At 38.8% G+C, this 21,941-nt stretch overlaps 1 protein-coding gene across 1 annotated transcript in view; it reads right to left on the reverse strand.

Moving 5' to 3' along the window:
- Positions 1–463: 463 nt before the first annotated feature.
- Positions 464–21,941, reverse strand: part of mms4 (Methyl methanesulfonate sensitivity 4) — a 219,978-nt gene continuing 198,500 nt past the window's right edge. Inside the window, exons 11-12 of the mRNA XM_090371307.1 lie at positions 21,037–21,093; positions 464–646 (exon numbers count right to left, since the gene is read on the reverse strand). Of these exons, the coding sequence (XP_090227433.1) occupies positions 536–646; positions 21,037–21,093 (168 nt within the window). The 3' untranslated portion in view covers positions 464–535. The remainder of the gene's footprint in view (positions 647–21,036; positions 21,094–21,941) is intronic.

Below are 21,941 nucleotides of genomic sequence, written 5' to 3' on the forward strand. Positions count from 1 at the left end.
ATTTAAATAAGATGCACTTCACATGTGATTAAGCATAAAATTTGTTAATTTGACAATACAAGGTTTATTAAATTATCATTACCAAAACTTCAAATAGTTGCATCAAAAATTTTTCTAAAGATAGTGAGAAAGGGGTGGTGGTGATTGATAAATTTGCCTTTTCATTCTCTTATGAAAGGATTTTCTATTTTCATGACCAACACAAAAATTTATTTAAAATTACCACTGTTGTCACACTAAAATAATGTAATGTTAATCTTGTCTTATAGTTATGAAACTGATTATAACCATGAAAATAAATGGTGCTTAAACATATTCATATCAAAGGGAAATAAAACTTTAAAAAAACTTAAATGATTACTAAATAATCACCATATATTTTGAAATGAAATACACAAAGAACATATCTATTTTCATGACTGCTGTTTAACGTTCACAAGTTTCTATAAAACAATATGGCTGGAGGAGAGAGAACACATTTGGTTTAAATTTCTTTTATATAATCAATAACCAAAGAAAAGCAAAATGATGGAGATCATGTCAGATACAGATTACCATCAGTAGCAGTAAAAAACAAATGGACAGTGCTAGATAATTGTGGTCCAACTCGCCTAGAATTAGCAAGAGGTCCAATTCCTCGCCGCACCTAAACAAAAATTAAAAAGTTTTAATTAAAATAACGTTTATATAACTCATTATTATAGATTTCAGTGCCAATTAAAATATAATTAGTATTTAGTATTAGCCATAAAGTATAAGAAAGCCCCAGGCTTCTGCTATGCTGGGCAAGAAAAAAAAATAAAGAAACAATAATAACAAGGGGGTTCCTCCCCTGCTCACTGCGCTCACTTCTTATGAAAAAATAAAATAAAATAAAATACTTACAGAAGTTATCAACACTGCGTGTGTCTCTTTCTAAGATATGAATACATAAATATGTTACATATGAAAATCAAGAATGGTACCCGCGTGGCCATGCTAGATAAACAAAACGCGCACACGAGTTTTGTCTAGCATGAAACGCTAAAACAAAAGTTTGTTTTACCACAGTAACAGCTTATTATCAAGTACTCGTCAGTAGTTTCCTTAACAACGGTTGTTAAGGACACTACTGACACTATGCTGCTGCAACAGGATCTGGAAAGATTGAGCAGATGGGCTGAGAGGTGGCAAATGAAGTTTAACATTGACAAATGTAAAATATTACATATGGGAAACAGCAACCCCAGAGCAACGTATCAACCCAATCTGTGATACTACACTGACAGTGGTAGAGAATGAAAAGGACCTGGGGGTAATTGTGCAGGCAGATATGAAGTTCTCTGAGCAGTGAAGACGGGCTGCAAGAGTAGCTCATGGTGTCTAGTCAATGATATACAAGAATTTTTCTAGCAGGGATAAGGTGATTATTCCCTTGTATAAGGCAATGGTCAGGCCACACATTGAGTACTGTATACAGGTCTGGAGGCCTCATTTCAAGAAGGATGTAGAGCTGCTGGAACGAGTACAGAGAAGGGCAACAAGATTAGAGAATGGAACAAAACGGTTGCTCTTATGAAGAAAGGCTTAAGTTTTGCAAATTACAGTGCCTGGAGACTAGGCACCGGCGAGGTGAATGTGATAGAGGTGTATAAAGCCTTGAATGGTTTGAGCATGCTCAATGCCGATGGGATTCTTCCTCTTAGTATCAGTAATGGCCGCATGGTGCAAGAAAGCCCATGGCTTATGCTGCACCAGCAATAAAAAAAAAAAAAAAAAAAACGAATAAAACAATGATAAAAAAATAATAAAATAAAATAAATAAATAATAATAATTAGAAAAAGAAAAGGAAATTAAACTTATCATCCTATGTGCTTCCCTGACCAGAAGGTACTATCCATATGACCTTTGAATTTCCCCAAACTGTCAGCCTCTACCACCCATGTAGGCAACTTAATCCAGTAATTTATAACTCGTTGGCTAAAATAAAACTTCCTGCAGTCCAATCTAAATATTTCTCCCCGTAACTTGAATTTATGTCCCCTAGTTCTAGCATCATTTATAACCTTGAAAATTCCATCCTCATCCATTTTACTGATGCCTCTCGCAGCCTTAAACACCTCAATCAAATCTCCTCTAAGGTGTCTAGTTTCCAAACTCTGCAACCCACATATTCATGTCTTTCTTCATATGGATACCCTTTTGCTGATCTCACCAGGCAAGTTACTCGTCTTTGCACCCTTTCAAGAAGCTCGATGTCTTTCTTTAGGTGCGGTCTCCATACTTGAACACAGTATTCCAAGTGTGGTCTAACAAAAGCCTTATATAATGGGATTATCACATTCCTATCTCTACTTGCAAAAGTTCGATAGATCATCGATAGGACACCATGGGCCTTCCTTGCAACCTGTTTAAAATGTTCAGAGAATTTCATGTCTGACCATATCATAACACCCAAGTCCCTTTCCTCCAGTACTGGGTTTAGTCGAACTACACCAAATGAATAAGTTATTTTGGGATTACTGTTTCCCAGGTGTAATACCTTACACTTTGTTGGATTAAAGCATAGCTGCCATTTTTCTGACCATTCCTGAAGTCTATCTAGGTCTCTCTGAAGAAGCTCAGCTTGACAGTGATCATTAACTACTCTACCAATTTTAACATCATCTGCAAATTTAGATATCACGCCCTCTATCCCTTCATCGATGTCGTTTATGAAAATTAAAAACAACAGTGGTCCTAATGCTGATCCTTGGGGAACCCCACTTCTTACATCAACCCAATCTGAGGAATAGCCATTTATCACAACCCTCTGCCTCCTGCCCTGAAGCCATCCTGCTATCCATCTAAGGATTTTCCCAATGATTCCAACCTGTTCCAGCTTATAAAGCAACCACTCATGTGGGACTGAGTCAAAAGCTTTGCTGAAATCTAAATAAACAATGTCGAAATTATTCCCTAAATCAAGCTTGTGAGTGACCCTTTCAAAAGAGCGAACCAGATTTGTTAAACATGATTTTCCCTTCACAAAACCATGCTGAGTATCCTTGAGAATTTCAATTCGATCCAAATGATCCTGAATTCCACCCTTGAACATTGCCTCCATGATTTTCCCTACCACTGAAGTCAGACTGACAGGTCGATAATTTCCCACTTCACTCTTAGAGCCACCCTTATGTATGGGAGATACATTGGCACTTTTCCAATCCAACTGAATCTCCCCAGAGTCTAGCAATGCTCGCATAATTAGCCTCAATGGTTCAATGCACTCACTTGCCGCCTCCCTTAAGATCATAGGGTATATTCCATCAACTCCAGGAGCCTTACTGGCCTGTAGGCTCAACAGTTTTTCATTAAATAATCTTGCGAAATTTCAATATCATTAAGTACATACAGTCAGTCCTCGTATAACACGTGTTTACACTACATGAATTCGATCATACACGATTTATAAATAGGGGAACGATATCGTATATAACACAAACCGAATTCGCTTATGCATGATTCGCCTTTGTGTTTACAAGAAATGGCAGTCGAACGCAGAATCACCCCAACCGAACGCAACACGATAGAAATGAAGAGAAGATTCTGAAAATGTATTTATGTGTTTTATATCAGTGAAGGGGAAACACATTTCACCATAATAACATAAAAACCCACACAATTCCAGCTATCGGTATTATCGCAAATGCAATTAGATCGAGTTTACTACCAGTTAATAGATTCCGCCAGCAGAAACACAACTGGAAATTGTTTTATGGTAGTAACCCCAAGAAATGTGCTTTAGTAAAATGTGAGGTGTTAATAGTGTATCTCTGCCTTTACCGTGTTGTTTATTCAGTTGCTACATGCGTGCAGCTTTGTTTATGTGTATCAAGCGTGCCTCCTCGTTTTGTAATTGTGCTTTATTCCCTAAAAATGAGTAAAATACTTAAAAGGTGTGAAAAGGAAGCGTCCTGGTGAAGACACTGCAGATTCAGAGGGAAAAAGAAAAGCAATATTGATAAACAGAGGCGGACTAGGTCAAAAATTCTTACACGGGAAAATTGGTAGTGGCCTCATACTATGGTTTATGGCCAAAATCACGCCGGCCTCCAGCCCAAGGGGTTTCCCCGGTAAGGCTTATGGCCAGTCTGCCTCTGTCGATAGAGAAAAAATATGAATTTGTGAAACGCTTTGAGCGAAATTAAAGACCATTTGATATTGCACGTGCTACAGACCTAAATGAGGCAACGCTGAGAATTACAAAGAATGTAGAGAAAATAAAAACAACTCAAAGTGTAATTAAAATCCATTAGATTAAGACAAAGAATTGGAAGAGATGGAACGGCTGTCATCTGTTAGGATAGAAAATCAAACAAAAAACAAGTTTGCTTACGACAGAAGCAAAAGCATTAGCAATATTTTTTTATGTAATAGTCGTAATAAAATACTTACGTATTTTATTACGACTATTAATAAAATAATTGTATTAATAACTTAATAACTTAATTAATAATTAATAATTTATTAATAACTAATAAATAATTGTAATAAAATACGTAAGTATTTTATTACAATTATTTATTGTGTTTGGTAATGTTTTGGTTACAAATGTGTGTACAATCTTAGGTGGTCGGCACCTAACCCTACTTTTCCCATAGGGCCTGTTGTTTATATTGCACGAGGGTTTCTGGGAACACAACTATCATGCTATATGAGGACTGACTGTATTTTTCAACTTCACTCCCATAATTACCCAGTGCCACAAAAGGTTTTTCATTTGTAAATATCGATGCAAAATAACTGTTGAGTTCATCTGCAACGGCAGCTGGTGTATTTAATACTATCCCCTTTCCCTTATGTAAAGGTCCGATCTGGTTTGTCCTGCTCTTCTTGGCATTTATATATGTGAAGAATTCCTTATCCCATCCCCCTCTTTGCTCTGTTTGCTAGTGATTTCTCATAAACTGCCTTTGCCTGTCGAACCTTTTCTGTGGCTCTATTACAGATCACCTTGTAGCTGTTATAGGCTTTAGTACTTTTTATTGCTCTTTTCCATGCCACCTTTTTCTGCTCAAGTAATGTGGCAATTTCACTATTCATCCAACTTGAAACCCTCCTCATGGAGTATTTTTTTAATGGTATATATGCATTCAAGGAATCTGATTAATGTTTTAAAATCATACCACAGTTCAAATGTATTCATTCTCTGCGCGATATCTACCCAGTTAATAGAGGCCATGTAGTACCTTAAGGCATCATAATTTCCTATTCTGAAATTAAAACCAATTCCTTTGCCTTTTACTGCTGCTACCTCTCTCATCATCATCCACCGTAGAACTCCGCAATCACTTCCTGCTACTGGTTCCTTTACTGTCAGCCCTGTTATGTCATCTGATTCATGGGTGATGATGAGGTCTAAGATATTCTTTTCTCTAGTACTTTCCCTGACATGTTGATACAAATAACAGTCATCTAGTTGATTTAAAAATTTTGTTCCCCATGTCGAGTTTCCTTCCCATTTACTCCAATCAATTAGAGGCAAATTGAAATCACCCAAAATAAGACATTGACGCTTCCTTGCCCATTCCATTTGCACGTAGAGGCTTTCGTCATAATCTTCACAATCACCTGGTCTGTAGATTACTCCTACTCGCATTATACCTTTGTTTCCAACTATCTCACACCATACAGATTCTATACTAGCATGTGAAACGTCTGAATCCAGGAAAGCTATCGTTGCACTCAGGCTGCCTCTCACAAGAAGCATTACCCCACCACCCCTTCTATCTACCCTATCCGTTCTAAATACATTATACAAGCCATACTGAAACTCATCATCCCCCATTTCCGGGTGGCACCACGTTTCCGTAAGCCCTATTATGTCCGCGTTACTTGTTTTAACCAGCAGTTCGAATTTGCTCATTTTATTGACGACACTTCTAACATTACTGTATAAACAATTAAGACTTACTGTTCTTGTATATTTAACAACCCTAACACAACCCTTGAAGATTTTTAGGCTATCTTCCCTGGTATTAGCTACCCGCTCACTTGAAACGTTTCTGTCCCCAGAACATCTAGATAATATGTCCATTTGGGGTAACAGATAAGAACTCTTGAGGTATGTGCAAGAGTTACTTTGACCAATATTATCAGATAAACACGTGTCAGTATTACCCACATTCCCCCTAACTAGCAATTTCCCTGAACCTTTAAGGTATCCTCAATAATACTGGCAAAAACTTTTGCACCACCTTTGTTTAAGTGTATCCCGCCTCTACAAAACAAATTCCTTCTACCTACAAGTGTGGGGCAAGCTGATAAAAATTTCCCCCCTAAAGCCTTGCAGAATCCTTCAAATCTTGAGTTAATCCACAAAGCTTTTAACATATAATCCCTCCTATCATGTCTGGGCAGAATTGCAGACACATAGATTGTGGCCAAGCTCGTGGCATTTCCTCAGCGTGGTCCTGTATTTTTCCAACAAATCGTCAGATCGTGTACGTTTAATATCATTAGTCCCCACATGAATAATAATATTCTCTTTACCCCCCTTAAAATCTGACAATCTGTTGGTGACATCATTAATAGTTGCTCCCGGCAGACATACCCTGGTTCTACTCCACCTATCCTTATTACAAAAAATATTCCCCGTTTCCCTGACAATGGAGTCTCCTAATAAAACGAGGTCCTTCTTAACCAGAGTAGTTTGCACTTGGTTTTTCTGTTTTAAGGCCCGAATCAGGTGTGCATCACTTGGTAGATTGCTGGAGTCTTGAGTCCCTGATGAGCTCCCAGATGCATTATTCTCGAGGGCAAGCACCCGTTTTTTCATTGACTTAAATTGTTCCATCAGTGCACCAAATTGTAATTTAAGATTATTAGTTTAACAATTCATGGTTTGTTTGTTATTTTAGGAGCATTAGCAACTAAGGCCATATTGCTCCAGGGATATGCTGTAGTCATTCCCTAACGTTTCTGCATTCTCCGTATTTGGTGGTCACAGGCTTGAAACCCAGTCTAATCAAGAAGCGTGTGCTACTGCTGCTCCTGGATACGGAGGCACCTGACAATTCATGGTGTATTCAATAGTAGGAAAAAGTGGAGGGTGGGATATATTTTATGAAGTAATGAAACTTTTGGATATGCCATACACATGGTAAGAATATACTCAGATCCTTGACATAATGTGGCCTCGACAATGCCCCCTGCATACACACTACACGGACTCCGTCCAGTCATTATCTTTCACAGTAGAAGTAGCAAGATTATACACTAGCTGATCTGGAAGCCTCCTAAAGAGTTACCAATAGGTTCAGTACAGTATACTAACTAGCTGCAGGCCTGTGAATACCATTTTAGAGCTGTACCCTCGAAATGTAAGGAAGGTTGGATCTTGCCATAATGTTCATCATAACCTCCAAATTCATCGGTCATACTGCATGATGGAAGAGATAGGGAAGGGTTGACTGGAACTTAGCTCTGGAGACCAAACATGGGATAGGAAGGGAGGATGGGTTATGTTATTAGTTAAGAAACACATAAAATCCAATGAAGTGAAGCCAGATGACATCGCTGGACAGTGCAGTGTCGAGTCAGTTTGGTGTGACATATGCACTGGGAGATCAAAATTGAGAGTAGGATTGTGTTATATGGATAATATCTCTGATGAGTATAATAAGAAACTGTACAGGGAAATATTTGGCCAGAAAATCAGAAAGTCTTATAATGGGGGGGGGGTATTTGTTATTGTTATTTGGTTTTTTTTTTTTTTTTAGGAGCATTAGCAACTAAGGCCATATTGTTCCGGGATATGTGGTGGTCATTCCCTGACCTTTCCGCATCCTCCGTATTTGGTGGTGACAGCCTCGAACCCCGGTCTAATCAAGAAGCGTGTGCTACGCACTGCTGCTCCTTCACACCTGGCTACGGAGGCGCCATGGGGGGGGGGGTGGATTTTGATTTTCCACATATTGACTGGAATTTGTGGTTGCTCATTCACACACTAGCAAGGCTTTTGTGGATTTATTGGATGATTTTTTCTACATCAGCATGTTCGGGAGGTAACTAGAGGGAGTAATACTCTTGATCTGATTATCAGTAGTGATTCTTCATGCATTAAGAATTTGCAGATAAAGGAACCACTAGGTGGCTGTGATCCCAGTGTGCTTAAGTGGGATTTACTCAAAGAGGTATCTACCATCAGGGGTAAAGGGAAGGGTTTTTGCTTTCGTAAAGGCAACTACGGTGGTCTCAGACAGTATTTAAATTCTATAAGGTGGGAGCAACTGATGATGTTACCAACAGCAAATTCAAAATGGGAAGTGTTCAAAGAACTAATCTTGGAAGCTACTAGGCTTTTCATACCAATAAAGAAATACTGTTCAAGATTTAAGTCTAAATGGATGTCAGATGAGCTAATTAGACATGTGACAGAGAAGAAAAATGCATGGGATACATATAAATTAACATGTGACACAGAAGCCTATGATAGATATAACCTGGTCTGTAACCAAGTTACAAAGGAGGTTAGGCAGGCGAAGGTGGATTACAAGAAATCTTTGGAAAAGAATGCAAAGAAAAACAGCAAAGAGTTCTTTACTTATGTAAACTCTAGAAGGAAGGGGATGAATCACATTGGTCCACTTGATATCGATGGTTCAACTGTTGATGATCCTCAGGTAACTAACAAACTAAATGAATATTTTGCATCTACATTCACACGAGCAGTTATTAAGGGAGGGGAATGCCTGAGGTGAACTGAACTCTGGCAGTGAGCTAGAGAATCTTGTAATCTCTGAGAGTAAAGTGGAGGAGAAATTGTTGAAGATAAACACAAGAAAGGCACCCGGGGTGGATGGGATCTATCCAGTTATATTAAAAGAGGCAGCAAAGGAAGTAAGCAAACCCTTAGCCAAAATTATGAGAGCTTCTTTGGACTCAGGGGAGGTACCCATGGACTGGAGATGTGCAAATGTAACCCCAATTCACAAAGGAGGATCAAAGGCTGACACAAGTAATTATAGACCTGTTAGTTTAACTTCGGTTCCAGGAAAATTAATGGAGGCACTGGTTAAAGAAGCACTGAAGGATCATCTAGAGAAGACTTCAGTTATGGCTAGGACACAGCATGGTTTTGTTATGATACTATGATGCAGGAAATAACTTTAATATCATATACAGTGAAACTTCCCTTTAACGGACAGCCATGGGGAACGAAAATGTGTCCGTTAGAGAGAAGTGTCCGCTAACAAGAAGTCTGAGGGAGAAAAAAAAAAGAATGAAAGAAAAATCGTTAAACGTTTAATGTAAAATTAAATTAAAATATATACAGATTTTGAACAATATTTTTGTAAATAATATACAATTACATACACAAGAGATAAAGAAAAATCGTTAAACGTTTAATGTAAAATTAAATTAAATTATATACAGATTTTGCACAATATTTTTGTAAATAATATACATACAATTGTGCTATGCATATTATGACTTTATCTTAAGAAAAATACATACAGTAATCACTTATTTTCTTCTGCACCTTCTTATGGCTGATAATTTTGTTTTCAACATTTGTTTGGAGTGAAGAAACCATCGAAAGTCCTTCAGTATCTTCTTCAGCGGCGAAAAACATTTTTAAACGATTGATTTGTATGAGCGCTTCTTCTATTTTCATCGGTGGTTCGTCGTTAATATGTTCTTCGACAGAATGACCTCCTTCCATTTCTTCATCCTCATGAGGAACTTCTTGAAAAATATCGATGATAATGTTGTTGATATCTAGAGCACCATCTTCTGTAGTGAGGTTTGAGTCTATATCTTTGTAGCCAGGGTCACTTGCAGCGGAAGTATCGTACATTATCAATAGATGTTGAAGTTCTTGTTCTTCTTGGTGCTCCACATTGCTGTTCACAGCTTCAATTTTTGCGTTTGAGAAGACAGACTTTACAAAACAGTTCACGACAGTTTGTTTTCTAATTGCGTTTACTGAAGAGGAAATCCATTGAATCGCATCTAGGATGCTGATTTTCTTTGCAATGTCACTCGCACATGTTACATCGTTCATGTTTGCAATGAGATGTCTTAAAACACGTTTTCTGTAGTGAAGTTTAAAATTTTTTATTATCCCTTGATCCAAGGGCTGACACTCTGCAATTGTGTTTGGTGGCAGAAAAATGATTTGAATGTTGGACAATTCAATGTGCGGGTGAGATGCAGCATTATCCATGAAAAGAATAATTTCTCTGTTTTGACGAATCATGTTTTGGTTAAAGTGACTTATCCATTCGCTCATGATATCTCGTGTCATCCACGCTTTTTTATTAGACTTCCAGTCAACATTCAAAAGATTCAACTTTATTCCCTTGAAACAACGAGGATTTTGTGGTTTTCCTATAACAAGAGGTTGTTCAAAGTTTCCCAGCATATTTGTACACAATAGTACAGTCAAGCGTTCCTTAGAAATTTTTCCACCCTGGCACTTTTCGTTTTTAAGACTCATTGTTTTTTCAGGAAGAGCTTTAAAAAAACAACCCTGTTTCGTCACAGTTGTAAATATCCTTAGCTTCAAAATCATGACATAAATCTTCCAATTTGACGGTCCACTCTGTTACAACCCCAGTATCAAACAGATTCACCTTCACTACTTACGGTTTTCCAAGAAATTTTATGCCGAGTTTTGAACTTGTCTAGCCATCCCACAGAAGCTTTGAACTCATTTACTCCCATAGATTTCGCAACCCCCAAAGACTTTTCCCTAATAATAGGCCCATTAATGGGAATTTTTTTTAGCATGTGCGCGACAAATTTGAAGTCCAACAATTTTCGGGAATGATTTTTGAACCTGATCACTTCCGTGTTGCCAAAATTGTTTGAGCAGTTCATTTTTTTTTTTCTTTAGGATGTCGCTTACCTGCGTCTTCCCGATTTTGAATTTTGCAGAGAGAGTGCGAACACTATTTTTTTGCCGATCATACGCATTAATGAGTTCGACTTTATCTTTTAAAGTTAAATGTTTACGAGAAGACATTGTGCACTTCACACGACACTAAACAAAACTGAAAACTGAAACTGAAAAGACGAAAGGCCGACCATATCAACCCCCCCCCCCCATGCACACACCGAATTCATCAGAAGTTTTACACATGCCTTAAATTCTTGAAAAAGGGTTTAGAACCGCGACGTAAACCTTGATAAAATTCAGAGAATCGGAAATAGAAAATAAACACACGATTGAGGCAATACGAGGAAGAAAAGTTCCTAACAAAAGGGCCGTGAGCTCGCCCGCTGTCCGTTATGAGGAGATCAAATTAAGTGCTAATCTAAACGAAACAGTGCAGATTGCCTGTCCGCATCCATTACAGAGAATGTCCGCTAGACAGAAGCTGCAAACACGTTAAAACCAATGGAGGTGAGTTGGGGAATTTGAAAATGTCCGTTGTAGAGAGATGTCCGTTAGGAGAAGTTTCACTGAATTTGAATCTTAGAAAGGCTTTTGATACTGTTGCACATAGCAGACTGCTGAACAAATTGGAGCAGTGTGGCATTGGAGGCAAATTGCTGCTATGGATAAAGGGATGGTTGGGTGGGAGAAGACAGAGTGGTAATCAGTGGACACTGCTCATCGTGGACTAATGTTATTAGTGGGGTCCCTCAGGGTTCAGTGTTGGGTCCAAAAAAAAAACAAACAAAAAAAAAATTTTTCACCCATCCACTCGCTCAAAATGTTTGTCAAGTTCTGCGTTGAATCTATTTAAGCTATCAACTTCTACAACGACAGGTGGAAGTTTGTTCCAGCAATCAACCACCCTCTGGCTAAAGGCAAACTTCTGCACATATATCCTACAACCGTTTTTCCTCAATTTAAATTTATGCCCTCTCAGGCGATTACTCTGAGCAAGAGGAAGAATCTCATCCGCATTGAGCATGCTGAAACCATTCAAGGCTTTATACACCTCTATCAGATCACCTCACAGGTGCCTAGTCTCCAGACACTGTAATTTGCAAAACTTAAGGCTTTCTTCGTAAGAGCAACCCTTTGTTCCATTCACTAATCTTGTTGCCATTCTCTGTACTCGTTCCAACAGCTCTACATCCTTCTTAAAATGAGGCTTCCAGACCTATATGCAGTACTCAAGGTGTGGTCTGACCATTGCCTTATACAAGGGGATAATCACCTCCTTATCCCTGCTAGAAAAATTCCAGTATATCATTGACACGACACTATGAGCTACTCTTGCAGACCGTCTGCACTGCTCAGAAAACTTCATATCTGCCTGCACAATTACCCCCAGGTCCTTTTCATTCTCTACCACTGTCAGTGTGGTACCGAGCTGTAACTGCGGTCAGGAGGAAACCTGGGAACATCTTATCCATGACTGTGAGAACTATGAGGACCTCAGATGTCAGCTATATACACGCATCAACTCCTTGCTAAGAAACCGAGAAGAAATAATATTGCAAGAAGAAGATAATTACCAGGCTTTCACTGTTTTTGCCCGTGAACTCTTTGAAAGACAAAAATCCCAGCCACATCTTCACTAACCTATGAAAACACAGACATAAATACCTGAGATGACTGCAAAACTCTGACCTAGTGACCACTTGAAGTAGATACAACACATGAACGTAACGAACTGGATCTGATTTCTGGATTTGGACCTCCACCGGACTAATTCAAAGATGAAGATTGCAACTTGGACTTGGACCTCCGACAGACCCGAACACAAAGGTGAAGATTGCATCTTATGATGCCATACAGCCATATGGCGCCCCGGCTCTGTCTAGACTACTTTTTACTCCTCTTTCACTAGCAGGGGGGAGGGGACGGCCTGCTGTCTCCTGCCACCCATCTTTCTCCTCTGGTGGGGCATGGGCATACCCCACTATTTCAACAGGAGTCATCTTCCCTATAGACCTCTTTCTTCCAATTTCCAACCTCCCAGTCTTCCACCTCCCCTCCCCTCCCATCTCTTTCCCCTTACACACGTACAAATTTAAAACACCAAAATTCATGCCCGACCTATTAGGAAATCTTATCACCTCCAGTGTTTATCCCTTATAGCTCCTCTAAGCAGAGTATAATATACCATCTGTGCCCAAAATAAAAGAATTTTTATTTTATTTATTTATTTTTTTATTTATTTATTTTTTATTATTTTTTATTTTATTTTTTTATTTATTTATTTTTATTTTTATTTATTTATTTTTATTTTATTTTATTTTATTTATTTATTTATTTGTTTAAGTCCTAGCCACTGAAATCTCAGGAAATAGGTGGTAGGATCTGCCAGAGCACACTTTTAAGGGAAAACTTGGCTGGCCTCCACGTGGCGGAGTACATAAACAACAGGTCCCACCTGGGGCCTGGTGGCTAACAAGCCAGAGGAACAAGGGGCACAACATATTACACAACACATGACCCACATACTTTTAAACCTCTGGCCTTGACAGCATACTGTCTTCGATACAAAGAACATAAGGGGAGATTGGGTAAATCCCTTGTGCCGTTAGACCCAAAAATACTCTGTACTCTGTCAGTGTGGTACCACAGAGTTGAAACGTTACTCTGGGATTACTGCTTCCCGTATGTAGTACTTTATATTTGTCAATGTTAAAATTCATTTGCCACCTCTCAGCCCATCTGCTCAACTTTTCTATATCCTGTTGCAGCAGTGTACTGTCATTAGTGTCATTAACAACCCTGCCAACCTTCGTATCATCTGCAAACTTGGACATTAAGCCTGATATACCATCATCAATATCATTTATAAATACAGAAAACAAAAATGGACCCAACTCTGATCCCTGATGGACTCCACTAATAACATTAGTCCATGAAGAGCAGTGTCCATTGATTACCACTCTGTCTTCTCCCACTCAACCATCCCTTTATCCATAGCAGCAATTTGCCTCCAATGCCATAATGCTCCAATTTGTGCAGCAGTCGTCCATGTGCAACAGTATCAAAGGCCTTTCTAAGATGCAAATCTATGATAAAGTTATTCTTTGCATCCAGTTCCTTTGTGACTACATCATAGTATGGCACCTCCATAGCCAGGTGGGCAGGAGCAGCAGTGCGTAGCACACGCTTCTTGATTAGACCGGGGTTGGAGCCCGTGCCCACCAAATACTGAGGATGCAGAAAGGTCAGGGAATGACCACCGTATATCCCCAGAGCAATATGGCCTTAGTTGCTAATGCTCCTAAAAACCAAATAACAATAACATCATAGTATCCAATAACATTTGTCACACAAGACTTCCCCTTAACAAACCCATGCTGTGTCCGAGCTATAACTGCAGTCTTGTCAATATGATCCTGCAATGCTTCTTTAACCAGTGCCTCCATTAATTTCCCTGGAACAGAAGTTAAACTAACAGGTCTGTAATTACCTGTGTCTTCCTTTGATCCTCCTTTGTGGATTGGGGGTCACATTGCACATCCCCAGTCCATGGGTACCTCCCCTGAGTCCAGAGAAGCTCTCATAATAATGGCTAAGGGTTTGTTTACTTCCTATGCCGCCTCTTTTAATATAACTGGATAGATTCCATCCACCCCAGGTGCCTTTCTTGTGTTTATCTTCAACAATTTCTCCTCCACTTTACTCTCAGTTATTACAATTTTATCTAGACTGCCAGAGTTGAATACACCTCTGGCATTCCTCTCCCTGAATAACTCCTCATGTGTGAATGTCGATGAAAAATATTCATTTAGTTTGTTAGTTACCTGAGCAGGATCATCAACAGTTGAACCATCGATATCAAGTGGACCAATGTGATTCATCCCCTTCCTTCTAGAGTTTACATAAGTAAAGAACTCCTTGCTGTTTTTCTTTGCATTCTTTTCCAAAGATTTCTTGTAATCTACCTTCGCCTGCCTAACCTCCTTTGTAACTTGGTTACATACCAGCTTATATCTATCATAGGCTTCTGTGTCACATGATAATTTATATATATCCCATGCATTTTTCTTCTCTGTCACATGTCTAATTAGCTTATCTGACATCCATTTAGGCTTAAATCTTGAACAATATTTCTTTATTGGTATGAAAAGCCTAGTAGCTTCCAAGATTAGTTCTTCGAACACTTCACACTTTGAATTTGCTGTTACATCATCAGTTGGTTCCACTGTATTGAATTTAAACACTGTCTCAGACCACCGTAGTCCCCTTTACGAAAGCAAAAATCCTTCCCTTTACCCTTGATGGTAGTTACCTCCTTGAGTAAATTCCACTTCAGCACACTGTGATCACTGCCACCTAGTGGTTCATTTACCTGCAGATTATTAATGCATGAAGAATCACTACTGATAATCAGATCAACATGCTGCTGTAGAAAACAATCATCCAATAAATCCACAAAAGCCTTGCTAGTGTGTGAGTGACCAACCCACAAATTCCAGTCAATATCCAGGAAATTAAAATCCCCCATTATAAGACACTCTAATTTTCTGACCCATTCTATTTCCTTGCACAATTGCTCATTATACTCATCAGATTCATTAGGCCTATAACACACACCTACTCTCATTTTTCCTTTCCCAGTGCTTATGTTTTTTTGTTTTTTTTTTTTGTTAGTTGTTGGCGCATCTGCTGCTGTGGCCACAATGCACCTCCCAAGGTTTTTGCACTACTCTGATCCAAGCCCGAGGCAGGATTCGAATCTGCGACCTTTGGGTTGCTAGGCATTTATTTACCCACACAGCTTGCCCAGTTGGCAGTGCTTATGTCACACCAAACTGACTGAAATTGCATTGTCCACCCACATCAATTGTATGCACTTCCTTAGATTTTATGTGTTTCTCAACTAACAACATAACCCCTCCTCCCTTCCTGTCCTGTCTAACCTTTCTGTACACATTGTACTCCCCAAATTCCAGTTCTGCACTGCTTATGTCTGTGTGACACCATGTCTCTGATATCCCAACAATATCTGCCTTTGATATCTTGACTAGCACTTCAAGCTTTCTTGCATCATGTGCCTCTACTAATGCTAATGCTGATTTGCTGGCCCACTTTATTTCTTTGTATAACTGTTCATTGTACTCATCAGAGTCATTAGGCCTATAACAAACTCCCACCTTCATTTCTGCTTTCCCAGTGCTTATGTCACAGCAAACTGACTCCACATTGCCTTGTCCATCTGTGCATTTCCTTATATTTTGTGTTTCTTAACTAACAGCATAACCCTTCCTCCCTTCCTTTCATGTCTATACTTTCTGTTCACATTGTACTCCCCAAATTCCAATTCTGTAATCCTAATATGTGTGTTAACACTACGTCTCTGATATCCCAACAATATCTGCCTTTGATGTCTTGATCAGCACTTCAAATTCATCAAATTTATTTACTATACTCCTAGCATTGGTGAAAAATGCAAGTATGCATACAATTGTTCTTACTCTTAGTTACTCTAACACAGCTCATGTATTTACTTGTTTCACCACCCCGAGCAGTCCCCGAAATCTCCAGCAACTTGCTTTCTGGGCTGCTACTCATTCCAATAGACACAGTGCAAGAATCATTCCAAACTCTGCTTGCGGCTACTGTTAATTTGTTAGTCTGTGAATCCCCCCCCTCACAAGCTAGCAGTTTTCCAATCCACCTAACATTGCCGCGATAGCGTCCGCAAATATTCTTGCACCCATTCTATTTAAGTGTATCCATCCCGGTAGAAGCAATCTCTCTCTCCTGTTAACAAGCACAGACCCTGTTGAAAAAAATTCTACCCCATGAGCCTTGAACAATGTCTCCAGGGCCGAACTGATTGACAAGGCTCTCATCATAAACTCCCTCCTTTCATGTCTGGGCACAATTGCAGACACTTTCAAATTTAACCCTAACTCATGACTTTTTTTAACATTGACCTGTACTTTTGTGTCATCTGCAAACTTCGACATTAAGCCTGATATATATTTATCAATGATATTGATGAAGGTATATCAGGCTTAATGTCGAAGTTTGCAGATGACACAAAGGTTGGCAGGGTTGTTAATGACAGTAATGGCAGTGTGCTACTGCAACAGGATCTAGATAATTTGGGCAGATGGGCTAAGAAGTGGCAACTGAAGTTCAACCTTGACAAATGCAAAGTACTGCATATGGGTAGAAGTAACCCCAGAGAAACGTACCAACTGTGTGGTACTACACTTAAGGTGGTAGAAAATGAAAAAGACCTGGGAGTAATTGTGCAGTCAGATATGAAGTTTTCTGAGCAATGCAGACAGGCTGCTAGGGCAGGTCATGGGGTTTTGTCAATGATATATAGGAATTTTGCTAGCAGGGAAAAGGAGGTGATTGTCCCTCTGTATAAGGCAATGGTCAGGCCACGCCTTGAGTACTGCGTACAGGTCTGGAGGCCTCATTTTAGGAAGGATGTAGATTTGCTTGAGCGTGTACAGAGAAGAGCAACACGATTGGTGAGGGGAATGAAGGGATTCTCTTACCAAGAGAGGCTTAAGTTCTGCAAATTGCAGTGGCTGGAGACTAGGCACCTGCGCGGTGATCTGATTGAGGTCTATAAGGCCTTGAATGGGTTGAGCACGCTGAATTCTGATGGGATCCTTCCACTTGTTCAGATTACGAACCTACGGGGACATAAGTTCAAATTAAGAAAGGACAGATGTAGAATAGATGTGCGGAAATTTGCCTTTAGCCAGCGGGTGGTTAATTGCTGGAACAAACTTCCATCTGTCGTTGTGGAAGTTGATAGGTTAAATAAATTTAAGGAGGAACTGGACAGGCATTTGGAGGGAATGGTGTGATGATTTTTTTTTTTTTTTTTTTGGCTGATGCTGCATAAGCTCCTACACTTGCTTTCTTGCATCATGTGCCACCACTACTACTACTACTACTACTTGTTAAGTAAATCTGCAGATCTCCTACACTTAACGTCATTAGTGCCAACATGTACGATATCAACTTTTGTGCCCTTAAAAGATGATATCTGCTCTACAACATCATCAACCTTTGCCACAGGCAAACATACCCTGGTCCTATTCCACCTATCCTCTTTGCACAATATATTTCCCTGGCAATTGAGTCACCAATGATAACCAGCTCCTATGGGTGCAATGCATTCTGCCCTGAAGATTGCCGCTATGTCGCCTGGTGCACAAGAGTGAACTCTGGTGTTGAGATGGGTGTATCTCAGATAGCTGCCAAATTAAAATAGGGGGCTTGTTTGTTATTTGATTTTTAGGAGCATTAGCAACTAAGGCCATATTGCTCCGGGATATGCGGTGGTCATTCCCTGACCTTTCCGCATTCTCCGTATTTGGTGGTGACGGGCTCGAACCCCGGTCTAATCAAGAAGCGTGTGCTATGCACTGCTGCTCCTTCCCACCTGGCTACGGAGGCGCCAAAATAGGGGGCCCATCAGCTGAAAGCACAATTTTGTGCTTTCAGCTGATGGGCCCACAATTTTAATTCCTTCAAGGGCATCTACCCAACTCTTCAAACTCTCATAGATGCCCATCAGAATGCTGAGCTGGCACCTAATTTCTTCACATTCTCTGCACCTAGCACACACAACGACATCCTCCATGGATCATGTCCTGTTCTAGATAGATCCATGACCATGCCACATTTTGCACATTTTTTTAGACTGTGGTGTATTGGAGAATCGCCCCTTTCAATTCTCCCCTGAACCACAGCACTTTTGCTACTTAGTGTAAGCTGCTTTGCTGCTCTAGTTTGTGGCATGATTTCTGTTTAAATACAATTTAATTAACAATCAAAATTAATAAGATTTATAAATTTAATAGATAAATTGCCAATACTATACTAAGTTATCTAGTTTTACGTTATACGTTACGCTCTCAAGTTTGAGATATATGTTACGCCTTTCCATGTCAAACTAATATGCTACAATGGTGGCAAGTTTCGAACAGTGCAAGTTTTACCGATACTAAGTAATAACCTTCAAAATCTATCTAAATTCAAAATAAAATAAGTATCGTAACTAGAAATATAAAGCTACTTCTAGAAAATAAATGAATATGCCAATTAGTCAATAAAACAGCAAAAATTTTCTATTAGCTGGAGCTGCAATGCATTTGTTAGGGGGCACTCAGTCTCTTGTCTAACTAATCTGATTGAATACTATGATGGAGTGACAAAGGAACTAGATGCAAAAAATAATTTTGATATCATATACTTGGATTTCAGGAAGGCTTTTGATACTGTTGCACATAAAAGACTGGTGTACAAAGTTTAAAAATATGGCATTAAGGGCAAGTAAGTGCTATAGAGATGGTTCAGTGGGAGAAAACAGTGGTTATCAATTCATGGACTAATCTAATTATTGGAGTCCTCCAGGGTTCAGTTCTGGGTCATTTGTTGTTTTTAATATTTATTAATGATACTGATAAAGGTATATCATGCTTAATGTCTAAGTTTGTAGATAATACAAAAGTCAGCAGAGTGGTTCGTGATAGTAAAATTAGGTAGATGGGCTGAGAAATGACAGATGAAGTCTAACATTGATAAATGCAAGGTACTGCATATGGATAGTAGTAATCCCAGATTAACATAGCAGTTCTGTGGTACTACACTCAGGGCAGTGGATAATGAAAAAGACCTGGGAGTAACTGTGCAGTCAAATATGAATTTCTCTGAGCAGTGCAGACAGGCTGCCAGGACAGCTCAAGTTTTTTTGTCAATGATATACACAAACTTTTCTAGCACGGAAAAGGAGGTGATTATCTCTTTGTACAAGGGCCATGGTTAGGCTGCATCTTGATACTGTATACAGGTCTGGAGGCCTTACTTGAGGAAGGATGTAGTTCTGCTGGAATATAGAGAAGGGCAACCAGAGATTGGTGAAGGGAACAAAAAGGTGCCCTTACCAAGAAAGGCTTTAGTTCTACAAATTGCAGCATCTGAAGACTAAGATGTGGAGAGATCTGATTGAGGTGTTTAAGGCCTTGAATAGACCGAGTATGCTATATGCTGATGGCATTCTTCCATCCTGTATAGTCTATTGCTGAGACTATACAGGAGGAAGCATAAATTCAAGTTTAGGAAGGATGGTTGCATGACAGATGTGAACTTTGCCTTAAACCAGAGAGTGGTTGATTGTTGGAACAAACTTGTGGAAGTGGGTAGTTTGAATAAATTCAAGGAAAAACTAGACAAATTATTGGAGGGTATGGATGGGTGAAGTGTGTGTTTGAAGAAATTCAAAGGTCAAATGTATATATAGTTAACTAGGTGAGGAGGGAAGCGCATAATTTTTATTTTCTTATCTACTCCCTCTTTTTTTTTTGTTTTTAGCTGGTTCAGTAAAATCCTGTGACTTCCTTGCACTATATGGCTAATACTAAGATTTACTAAATGTATACTGGTTCCTTGCATTCTTCTTTCATTGTAATATTAAGAGCTTAAAATAAATTAGAGGAATCAAACATACTCACATCCAGCACAGGCAGCATGTGCCTACTGTCTGTATTACATGCTGCTGAAAAGCAAATTCTTACAATGGACCTAAATAAAGGAAATAAACTTACTCTCTCTGTAAAAGTAATTTTATCTCCTCTGTAGTCAAAGTAACCACATCTGCTACTGCCACAGGATATGTGCTCAATTATATTATAGTATTGTTTCAGTTCCAATTACATAGTTGAATTTATTCTTTATGGGAATTCATTTTTCTCTTAAATATGAAAAGCTGCAAGGATGCAAGTGTAATGTATATCAATCAAGATTCTAAATTAATAAATTATTTAATACTCGTAATGCCTAGTTTCACATTAATTATATGCAATTACATACATCTATTATAAAATAAGAAGTTACTAATTTTATATGATCTTTTTATAACTTATAAGATTATAAAAGGTAACGAGAGAGAGAGAGAGAGAGAGAGAGAGAGAGAGAGAGAGAGAGAGATTAATTTTCATAGCCTCAACCAATATAGCCAATATGATCTTTTTATAACTTATAAGATTATAAAAGGTAACGAGAGAGAGAGAGAGAGAGAGAGAGAGAGAGAGAGAGAGAGAGAGAGAGAGAGAGAGAGAGAGAGAGAGAGATTAATTTTCATAGCCTCAACATTAAAATAAAAAATTACCACAATATCTTTAAGAAGCTGCTGTGCTGCAATAGTTGACTGACATTCTTTGTATGCCTGTAATATATATGAAAACTTTTAGAACATCATATCACATCAAAAATAATATTTAATATTAAGTGTTGGTTAAAATTTCAAAGATTATGTGCTGTATAAAACACACACACTCTCAAATTACAAAATACACAAAAAAAGCATATCCCATTACAATGAAAAATAGGTTTTGTAAAAAGAATTTCAGCACTTCACAAAATAATGCTGATATAACATTATTACAAAGTATTATAAAGCACATAATCAGAAATATGCATAAAGTTTCTTTCTCACTTGAAAGCCGAAAGAAAACATTGATAAGTGCATTAAAATATATTAGTATTAGCAAATTATACAAGAAAGAAAGCTTATACAGCATTAGTCAAAAAAAAAGAAAACATCCCATTTTCACCCATCTGTTCGTTCTAAAAGTTTGTCCAGTTCTTTGGTGAATTTATTTAAGACTTTTAAGCTGTCAACTTCCACAACAACAGTCAACTACCAATTGATTAAAGGAAAATTTCAGCACATCTTTTCAACAACTGCCTTTCCTCAATTTGTTCGTAATCTGAACAAGAGGAAGAATCCCGTCAGCACTGAGCCATCTCAAACCATTCAAGGCTTTATACACCCCAAAAAGATCACCTCGCAGGTGCCTAGTCTCCAGCCGCTGCAAATTGCAGAACGTCGTAAGTGCACTCCTTTGTTGCACTCACCAATCTCGCCCTTCTCTATACTCGTTGGAGCAGCTATACGTCCTTCCTAAAATGAGGCCACCAGAGCTGTATGCAGTACTCAAGATGTTGCTTGACCATTGCCTTATACAAAGGGATAATCACCTCGTTATCCCTAGTAGCAAAATTCCTGTATAT

This window comes from Mastigoproctus giganteus, chromosome 4 (assembly GCF_048544385.1).
Source record: "Mastigoproctus giganteus isolate SK-2022 chromosome 4, ASM4854438v1, whole genome shotgun sequence".
Classification (NCBI taxonomy): Eukaryota; Metazoa; Arthropoda; class Arachnida; order Uropygi; family Thelyphonidae; genus Mastigoproctus; species Mastigoproctus giganteus.